General features: G+C 47.2%; 1 protein-coding gene across 1 annotated transcript in view; it reads right to left on the reverse strand.

Annotated features, from left to right (window-relative positions):
- The window catches only part of EDEM1 (ER degradation enhancing alpha-mannosidase like protein 1), a 28144-nt gene extending 17492 nt beyond the window's left edge, over positions 1-10652 (reverse strand). Inside the window, exons 1-3 of the mRNA XM_055557105.1 lie at positions 10019-10652; positions 3957-4029; positions 507-610 (exon numbers count right to left, since the gene is read on the reverse strand). Coding sequence (XP_055413080.1) covers positions 507-610; positions 3957-4029; positions 10019-10530 — 689 coding nt within the window. The 5' untranslated portion in view covers positions 10531-10652. The remainder of the gene's footprint in view (positions 1-506; positions 611-3956; positions 4030-10018) is intronic.
- Between the last annotated feature and the right edge of the window lie 217 nt (positions 10653-10869).

The raw sequence follows: 10869 nt of genomic DNA on the forward strand, positions 1-10869 counted from the left end.
GTCTATCAGACTAAAAAGGTGAGATATAAAACATGAGTTAATACATAAGAGGGAGAGATGGAGGAAGTTAGGGGGTGTTGGGGGGAAGAGAAGGAGAGAGAAAGACACACGGGAGCAAAGTGACCCACATGGTCAGCAGTGGTTTTCTGCAGGTGGTAGGTGAGATGAGAAACTCTGATTTCTTCAGAAATACACAGGGGTTTTCCTAGGACACAGTGAAGGAAATGAGACCAGACGTAAAGTGAAATCATGAAAAGCTCTTTTAAAGGGACACCTATTTTAAATACACATTAAAGTGTCTTTCTATTCAGCCCCAAATGGAATTACTTTGAAATGGCCAGTGTTTCAGTTTTGATCCATCCAAAAGAGAGGAACAGGGGACACTGAGCCCACGAGGTCTACATGGACTCCCCAGCTGGACCCTGTGGCCCATGAACCCTCACAGGGATATTCCCCTCACTCACACACACAAGAGCGGCTTTCAGTCTGTTTGACAATCCTTTTACCTTATGGTGGCCTCGAAGACCTGGACGGTGGAATCTTTGTCAAAGGAAACTGTGTTGATCACTAACTTGACTGCTTTCTGGAACTCGGATGAATTTCCCATTATCTTTAAAAAGAGGAACACAAGCCATTATGACGGCATGAAATGACACCGAGGTTACATGATCGCAGGAGCTGGGCCACATCATCTGAATGTCTGTCCGTGCTGTGGTTTTGCCACTCATGGCAGCAGAAACACAAAAGCCCAGTTATCTCTTAGAATACATTCTGGGACAGATGGCAAGCCCATTTCCACCAAACTCAAGAACCGTATCTCCAGATGGCAAAACTTTGACAGTAACTCCTCATAAAATCATTAGCAGCCTTCATCACCCCTCCCCAGCCCCCCTCAGCTTCACTCTGATTATTTAGTAAGGCAGGCATTACAGTTCCTAATTTCCTGAAATGAGTAAAAACCAATCCCAAAATAAAAAACAAAAAAACAGGATATTCCCTCTGTTCCTCAAATAATTCAACAGCTTGGGTATTTGGCTCCCAGGAGACTAAAACATCTGGGAAACTGACTCTTTGCTTGTTACCCAGATGTCTGGACACGTTGAGAAATAGTGGTATTATCTTTGGGAGGACAGCATAAGGCCAATGCCATTCAAAACCAACACAACACGCAAGTAACCAGCCCTACATCCTTTGTAAAAAATATTCTAGAATTATGATTCCTATTTTTGGGTGTGTGGATATGGTATCATTCCAAGCATCTCTCTCTTATGTGAAGTGCAAATTGAGCATAAAATTTGATAAATTAACCAGAACTGAAATGCTTTCATGCTGTTCAAAATTTTACGACCATCCTGGGACTATAATGACAACATAAGGACACATCCAAAAAAAAAAGAAAGAAAAAACAAATGACGTCATTCAGATACTACTTTCTCAAGTGTTTCTTATCTCCTAGTATTTATTGATCTGGTGCATCTTTTTTTCTTTTTCTCCCCCTCACTGTTATTTTGCTGTTCCATGCAGAGAAAGTACAGTTTCTTTTCTGGCTTTTAATTTGTTTTTTTAACAAGATTATGCAATCCTGCTGCAAGTTGCATCAAGTAGTCAAGGGACTGCTATTGTCTGAGTGTTTCGCAAATACACCTGTTACAGTTTGTTTAAAATGTCAGCAAAAGCAAAGGGAAACCTCAACAGAAGTAACATCTGAAAAAGAAGGCTGCAGTGTACATCAAAGACCGGATATTTCTACCGTGAAAACCACAGAAATGGGTCTGTTTCCCTACTGATGTTCACCAGCAGCCGAATCTGTTAGCAGCTGCAGATGCCGATATGAGCTCAGAGCACGTGCAAGACAGAGGAAGAAGGTTTCAGTGACATATTGTAATTTACCATTTTATAAGCTACAGAACAGAGTAATGATGCTCTGAAATCGCTCACTTAGGCTTAGAAAAGCTGGGTTGGACAGAAACATTACACAGGCTTCTTTACTGCAGAACTTCTCACAGCCTTGAAAAGGCTGGTGTCCACAGTGGCTTTCCAAGAGTGGGCAGACTGGGAGGATTTCTCAAGTTCATTTGGGAACAGAATTCTCCTTTGCAGGAGCACACCCTTGGAATCTGTGTTGGGAAATGTCAGATTCGTCAAAGTTCATTTTCTTAACACCTATTTGTACTCCCACCATGTATCGGACACCATGAGGTGTGGACAGAGTGCAGTGATGAACAGAGGCAAGGTCTCTGAACTTCACAAGCACGGCAGAGAGATAAAAAGATACAATGGGGGACTTCCCTGGTGGTCCAGCGATTAAGAATCTGCCTTGCAATGCAGGGGATGCAAGTTCAATCCCTGGTCAGGGAACTAAGATCCCACATGTCACAGAGCAACTAAACCCACACCACAACTAAAGATTCTACATGACACAACAAAGGTGCCACCTGCTGCAACTAAGACCCGACGAAGCCAAATAAATAAATATATTAAAAAAAAAAAAAAAGATACAATGGGACCAAAAGAGAGGGCTCAGGGAGAAAAGGTGGCCTTTCATAAGCTAGATATATATATGTCTTGGGATTTTTTTTTTTTTTTAAAGCAATACTTGTAGGCTGAGTCAGCCTCTGGTATCTTCAACGAGTTAACTCTAATTAGGGTGAACATACTAGTCTGAGCGGCTTCCCTGGTGGGTTTAGCAGTAAAGAATCTGCTTGCCAAAGCAGGAGACGCCAGGTTTGATCCCAGGGTTGGGAAGATCCCCTGGAGAAGGAAATGGCAACCCACTCCAGTATTCTTGCCTGGAGAACCCCAAGGACAGAGGAGCCTGGTGGGCTACAGTCCACGGGGTCACAAAGAGCTGGACACAACTGAGTGACTAAACAACAACACTAGCCTGGGCCCATTTTGATGAGTGATGGCAGATGCTGACAGGCAGCAGCCATCACTTGAGAAGGAGAAATTAAACTGAGAAGGGAAACTAAACTGCTGTGCAACTACAGCCTGGCAGCACGCAGGCCTGGACTTCCTGCAGACCGTGAGCCCAGGGGAACACACACAGACCGCCCAAGCTCTCCCCGAGCTCTCGGAATTCTGCTGCTGGCCAAGATCTAGGACAGCTGTCATGCAAACTTAGCTAGAATTACCCACTTCTAACTCCTGACAGTTTTCAACTCTTTTAAGGACAGTTAAAATGCAGGATTGGGAATCGGCTAGAGTAAAAATTTTCTAATGGTAAAAGTGTGCTGAAACAATGAAGAAGAGCCAAGCGGTAGTAAAATCAGGTTTATAAGGAAATTTTTTAATATTCCGCTGGAATTACAGGGCCTCGCCATGATGCAGAGCATGTGCACAGGGCAGCCTGGTAATAAGAACCGTGCACAGGCCGGCCCGTTTTCCATGTGTGAATGTGTCCCGAGGTCTCCAGCTGAGGGAACCGATAAGGCCTGAGGAGGTAAAGGCAGTCTCCGAGTTGGCAGCCCAAGTCTGGAGTGGGCAGTGTCCACACGAAACTCAGAAAGCAAAGATCACAAGAGTGTTCACACAGAGGGTCTCTTGCAGAGGCTGGGAGCAGGGCTTGGACCTGCTCTCAGGGAGTCAGGAGCTGTGGGACCTTTCAGGGGATCTTCTCCCCTGGAGATCTTGACTTTCACTTCAGAAATCTTAACTCCAGGAACTGTAAACTGGTTCCTTTAAGGAATAAAATAGTGGGAAACTGGGACAAAAATAGGTTTCCCCAAAATACTCACACTGCCTTCTCCACATTTTTAGGGGGATCACATTTCCCCTCATTCGACCTTCAGTGTTTTTCTTGCTCTCCGTATTAAGCTCATTAAAATAAACAACGGCTATGAATATATTCTGAGGATCACATTTCCTGGAATTCTCATCCCTGGGGGGAAGCAATGGTATTAACTCCAAAATATCTTAATTAACTTCAAAAAAAAATAATAAGGCCGAACACTTACTGCAAGGGTATCCAACGCATCAACCAGAGTAAGGGAATAATTCCCTAGCACATCATTGATGTTCAGATTTGAGCTGAAAAAGAAATGAAACGAAAATTACACAAAGGTACTTTAAAAGAGGGGGGAAAAAAGACAATAAAACTAAACATTCATCAGAAACTAAAATTGCTGGAAGCCTTTATTTATTCAGGGACTCCTGTGGATGGATCAGTTGGGCAATGGTCCTTCTGCCACACAAGGGATAGCCTCTACAGTGTCACAGGAGAACAGAGATGCACACATTTATACTACGGTATAAAAAAGAGCATGAAACAGGAAGCAAGGAGATGGAAAACAAGAGTCGTTGCTCTCTCTGAGATCCAGTTTTATCGCCATAGATGATCTCTCTGTCTAGCTTCAAAAAGTTCTGATTTCGAAATCATTAGGAATGAAAAAGGAGAGGCCCTGTCACATGACTTGTAACTAAAACTTGAATACAGAAATTAGACACTGCGGCAGATTACACACACAAAGCAGCAAATAAATACCTCAACTACAGTCCCCATCTCACTCATCTGTCCTTTGGGCGGGGGAATAAATTAACTGCTTTCTACATTGCTTCACTAACTTCTCACCCAAAGAATCCCCCCCACCCCACCCCCGCAGCTCCATCAATCTTGAGGAGTTTTAACAGGATGGAATTTTAACAGAAACAAAGGCAGGGCTTCTCTTATCGAGAGCTGTGTTAATGCTTCTGCCACACACCTCCTGCCCCACAATCAACACCCATCGCCCATTCTGAAATCATCTTCTGATGCCAACTTCAAGACCGCAGCGAGGTTAACTGACAAGTTCTTTGTAATGCTAAAAAAACCACCAAGACGACAATTATATATCTGGGAAAGGTGGGGATGGAGAAAGACTGAAAGTCATCAAGTCGGTTTAACAAATTCTAGGGGGCTCAGTTATTCCCATCCCATTCCTGCAGACCCAGGAAGTACTAATAACTGCGGAAGCTTGAAAAGATTTGAAACTGAGGAGAGAAATGAAAAAAGATGTACGTAAGGAGGGAAACAGGATGACTGTTTAAAGGTTATGAGTATGAAAGACCACAGTGAAAAAGCCCTAGTTTTATTTTCAGCAACTGATGCACCTGTATTATGACATCTTCCATCCAATCCCCAGACCACGTTACCTACTCCTTGGGTGTCTCTAAAGGGTCCTGTCCCACACTCCTGGGGACAGCAAGCATCTCTGTGTTCCTGATGCGGTCTCTGCTCTCTCAGAGGCCTCCTATGTGCCTTAGCTGGGGCGAAGCAGGCCCCACGTGGCGCAGGCACAAACAACTCCAACACTTCACATCTTCTCTTACCTGAACCTTAGTTTTATGTTGCTTATGCCACTTAGTCTAGGGCAAAGAATGTATAGCAAAACTTTACCTACATTTTGTGCACCAGGCTATCTAGAAGGGGCTATCTAGGAACCAGGGCGAACCCATATCTCACAGCCATGAATTAAGCACACTGCATGGCTGAAAAACTGCACCTGCTACTTCTAGCTGTTGATTCTTTCTAAACACATGTACACAATTGTACGGAGAATGCAGTGGCGCCCCACTCCAGTACTCTTGCCTGGAAAATCCCATGGACGGAGGAGCCTGGTGGGCTGCAGTCCATGGGGTCGCTAAGAGTCGGACATGACTGAGCGACTTCACTTTCACTTTTCGCTTTCATGCACTGGAGAAGGAAATGGCAACCCACTCCAGTGTTCTTGCCTGGAGAATCCCAGGGAAGGGGGAGCCTGGTGGGCTGCCGTCTATGGGGTCGCACAGAGTCAGACACGACTGAAGCGACTTTAGTAGTAGTAGTAGTCGCAGCAGCAGTAGTAGTACACAATTGTAAAAGGTCCTCTTAAGACAAGAGCCGCGGGTTCAAATCTGCATTTCAAGAGTGGTGCCAGCCAGAAAGGGTATGCTGCTGCTGCTGCTGCTGCTAAGTTGCTTCAGTCGTGTCCTACTCTGTGCGACCCCATAGACAGCAGCCCACCAGGCTCCCGTCCCTGGGATTCTCCAGGCAAGAGTACTGGAGTGGGTTGCCATTTCCTTCTCCAATGCATGAAAGCGAAAAGTGAAAGTGAAGTCGCTCAGTCGTGTCCGACTCTTAGCAACCCCATGGACTGCAGCCTACCAGGCTCCTCCATCCATGGGATTTTCCAGGCAAGAGTACTGGAGTGGGGTGCCATTGCCTTCTCCGCAGAAAGGGTATAGGAAGTGTCAAAAGCTGGAGGAGAAGGGCAAAGGAGACAGAGAGATCCTCAATTCAACCAACTCCAGATCATTCTCCTGGACTTAAATATTTACTTCCCTTGCTCTGCTGTTCAGAAACAAAGAGCTGGCTCCAACCACCCATCTCAGCAGAAAACGGGGCCCCTCATCACTTAGCCTCCAGGCTAGATGTTGGGTGAACCGTGTGTGACCACCTTCCCGAACAATACCCTCTTCTGTGGCATCTGTCCCTCTCCACCTGCCCCAGCCCCTGGAAGGAGTGACTGGTCTGGAGCCCTGTACTCGGTCCCATGTTTTACTGTGCTTTTCCTTTTAGGACATAGCTAAAAGGGACTCAGGTTTAAAATACTTCTCAATAGAACACCTTCACAGTAGTACAAGAGCTGTCACAGGAAAAACTGTATTAGTGATAACTGGTACTTCCTTCTCTCCATTCAGCCAGACAAATTCATTCAAAAGATCTAAGGCATTCATTAAAACACCTTGAAATTATTTTCTACCAGATCAGGGCTTCCCTGGTGGCTCAGCTGGTAAAGAATCCGCCTGCAATGAGGGAGACCTGGGTTCGATCCCTGGGTTGGGAAGATCCCCTGGAGAAGGGAAAGGTTACCCACTCCAGTATTCTGGCCTGGAGAATTCCATGGACTGTATAGCCTAAGGGTTCGCAAAGAGTCAGACATGATTGAGCAACTTTCACTTTCACTTTCTTTTCACCAGATCACTGATACACACTCTTTTCAAATGTGCCAAGAGAGAAAAAAAGAAAAATGGAGAGGAGAAGGAAAGAAAAAATAAACATCACAAAAGCCTCTTGGCCTAACACCACCAAACTATCTTGATTCCATTCAGGCCAGCTCACCCTGCGGTTGAGACTCTGGACCTGTTCTGTAGAGATCTTCTTGATCACCATTCAGCCTGGCCAGGAACTCAAACTTCTGGTACAGGAACGGGTACTCAAGAATCGGTAACAGGCTGGGCTCAAAAGTGCTTGTCTTTCCACATAAGCGGCTGCCAAACCACGACGGCACCCCACTTAATTCATCATGTATGGCTATTCATGACCCTCATCCCACTCTGAATTTTTAAGGTTCTTCTCAACCCAGAACAGAGAAGATAGAACTTTGGCCTTTTATAGAAAATTTCTGGTGATGCAGCTAACAATGCTCACATAGTGTGTTCAAAATTAAAGGTATGTGTTAAAAAAAAAAAAATCCCCACATATATTTAACCTGTTCAGAAATCTACCTGGTGCTGGGTAGGCACAGAGGTAATATAACAAACAGTCCCTGTGTACCAGGGATTTGATAATCTGGGGAGACAAGACACAGGGAAAGGAAGGTGAACTCACAACAGTATTCAACTGTCATGCGATATTAAAACGTGGAACAGCAGCTTCAAGGAAAGGACCCAAAAGGAGAACTGAGTAGATCAAGGACAGTCATCTTCAAACAGTTCAATGACGTCATGGAAAAAAAGACTTGAGCCTGATTCTGAACAGGCCAGGATTTCGGGAAGGAAGAGGAATGTGGAGGAGCCATCCTAAACAAGAGGTGCTTAAGAACCAGTCCATGTGGGAGCCAGTATAGGTTTGGTTTGATTTGCTTTCTTGTTTGAATTGCAATAGTGTTGGGCAGAAAGCAAAGAAGGGTCACATACCCAAGGTCTGAAATAACATTGTTGGTTCATGAGACTGCAAATTTTTAATATCCAGATTTACTTGAAGGAATCTGAATTTGGAGCCTCCAACCCAAACTGGGGATGTGAGAGAAACTGAGTTTGCATAGTGATCTGTAGCTGGACAGAAACAGTTGCTATTTTTAAACAGTGTTCCGGTTTAATTTATTTCATGTCAATACTCCTCACCCTATCTCCAGTCAAACAAGACAGGCAAGTTAAGCCTTAAGTAAATGCGACTAAAAAGAAAAGACACGTATGTTTAGTACTCGCATTTCGTTTCTGTACTTTTTACATATTATTCAAATAGTTATTTTATTTTTTACATGAATCATGAGAATTCACTTGACAACAATTATGAGAATACATCTGCTTAAAATAAATATCTGGAATATATTTATTACAGGCTATTTATTTCAGAGATGTAAATGTGGCCTACTGTTTCCTCAAATATACTAAAGTCTGAGAGTAGCTATGTTAAAGGAAAAGGAGGAAGAAAAATTAACTTTTCACTTTAGAAGTGGCCAGGGTCTACTCAAGGCCGCCATAATCCCAGAGCTCTTTCATCTCCTCAAAGACACCAAGGCTGACTAACCAAAAGGTTTATTATTAACCTATGGGTACAACTCTTCTTATATGGTATCCCTTCGATATTTCTAACTCCGTCTTTCCAACAGCAACAAATCTATCTGTCTCAAAGCAACCTGACCCCAACTTATCCAGACTGTCACTGAACAGTCAAACCAAACCACTCATCAGCATATGTCATCAGAAAGCAAAGAAAGTCAGTTAAGCAAAACAACTCAATTTCCTCCAATGTGGAAAAGCCCAATAATATTTTCTAAATTTTTTAATTAAAAATTTTCTCCCAAAAAAATTGAGATAGAAAATACACTTCTGTGTATAAAGCCTGATACAGTGCAAAAATGAAAAAATAACTCATCAGTTTCCTACAATTCTAGAAAGGCCCAGTCCTTTTAAGTTAAGCCGGGATGTGCCCATGGCTTCACGAAAAATCATTCTCTCCAAATGCAATTTAAAACAAGAATTTGTAGATAATCAAACCATTTTTAAAACTCTTCAATCCCCTTTGGTGTATGAGTTCCTTTTTAGGACCTAAGGACTGAACTTGGCTGCTTCTCATCAGGTGAAGGAAATCACAAGCCTCAAATGTCCAAAGAGACCAGCAGGGCAACTCCTCCAGTCCCACCCGAGGGGAGCGACCCACAGAAAGACAGTCACCTATCCAGTCTAACAGGGTGAGTGTCTGTCAAGGCACACTGGTTCCCGCCAGCTAGGAGGTCCTCAGCTGGGAGTGCTGCCCTCTTGGACTCTGAGGTCAACAGCGGTGACCCTTGAGCTCAGCCTCTGCAAACACGGTTGACAGAATGGGAGGACTGGCAGATCTTTCCTCACAGCTCTGCCACCAGAGTGAGGGAGATTATGGGATAGACCCTACAGGGCAAGGAAGGTCACTCTGAGTATCAGGACCCTAAATCTGGACCACTCAATCTCTCTCTCCCCCTCCCATCTAACCATCCTCAGCCTAAGGAGCAGTCCCTGTAATAAAGGAGAAAGACTGTAGCCCTGTTCTGCCTACAACTCACTGTAGGGCTTTAAAAGTCCCTTCTCAGGATCAACTCCTGAATTTTTATATTTTTATACAGTTAAGTGGAAGTTGGCTAGAAGTGGGGAGATAAGAGCTCGTCTTGAAGCTGCATTTTAGTTTGATATGATGTTCACCTGGAGAAAGGGTTGGAGATGGATGTCTAAGCGTCCCCGTCCACCCCCAGCCCCCAGCCCAAGCCAGTCCTCGGTAGTGCCACTGTCCCTTCAGATCTCTGGGCCTCAGTTTCCCCATCTGTAAAAGGACTCAGGTGTCCAGTAACTTAGAAATTCCAGGAGAATCAAGACAGAAGACAGCCACTGGCCCATCCACGCACCCCGCTGGCCCAGGGCGACCTCAAAGGGGGTGAGCCGAGGCGCCGGGCCCTGCCCCCGGGACACTCAACACCCAGGCAGCGCCGGGGGAACCCGGAGGACCCAAGGCTGCACCCGCTCGGAGGACGGAAGGAAGCGCGTGCGGCGCGCGCTCCGGGGCGCCGGGCCGGCGCGGGCTACTCACGGGTCCCCGCGGTCGGGTCCTCGGCCGCGGCAGTGGATGGGGTTGAGCTCGTCCTGAGGAAAGGCGTGCGCCATGTAGTTGTCGTAGCCGAACACGAACATGCCCCGCGCCAGGTCGCGCATCTGGGCGCGCAGCTGGGGTGGGAAGGCGCTGCTGTAGCGCTTCTCATACTCGTCCCGGCCGCGGCCCCGGCCGCCCAGCACGTAGCCCCAGTGGGCCGGGCCGCACACGCCCTGGCCGGGCCGCCGCGGAGCCCGCCGCCGCTTCCCCTCTGCCGCCCCGGGGGCCGGCGGCTGCAGCCACGACGGCCCCGACAGCCCCCCGGGCCGGTCCGCTGGCCCGGAGGCGGGAGATGCGGGGCCGTCGGGACCCCTCAGGCGCTGGAAGCCGAAGCTGAGCGGGAAGCGCTGGTAGAAGCCCATGCTGGGCCCCAGCCCGAAGACGAGCCACAGCACTCCGTGGAGGCCAAGCCGAAGGAGTACCAGCCCCAGGACGAGCGCTCGCCATTGCATGGTCGCGAGGGCGCCGCGGGCATTATTTTGAAACGCGGGGGGCCTTCCCCGCCGACCACCGAACCCCACGTCCGCCCCGTAGCTCCGCTCACTTCCCCTTTAAGGAACTCCCTCGTGACGCACCAGGAACTGGCCCATTGTCCCCCCCCCACCCCTAGCACCTCGAGCCCGGCCAGCCAGTCCTCGCATTCGCCCGCCCAGTCGCCCGGATTGGCCCGGCCCCGACCCGGCCTCGCAGGGAGCGGCCCGGGACTCCCCACCGCGCCATAGGCCACCCGGACGTCCTCAGAGCAGCGAGGCCCCGCCCCTCCCTTCCGCCCCGCCCCCGGCCCGGCGTCC

This window comes from Bubalus kerabau, chromosome 20 (genome assembly GCF_029407905.1).
Source record: "Bubalus kerabau isolate K-KA32 ecotype Philippines breed swamp buffalo chromosome 20, PCC_UOA_SB_1v2, whole genome shotgun sequence".
Classification (NCBI taxonomy): Eukaryota; Metazoa; Chordata; class Mammalia; order Artiodactyla; family Bovidae; genus Bubalus; species Bubalus kerabau.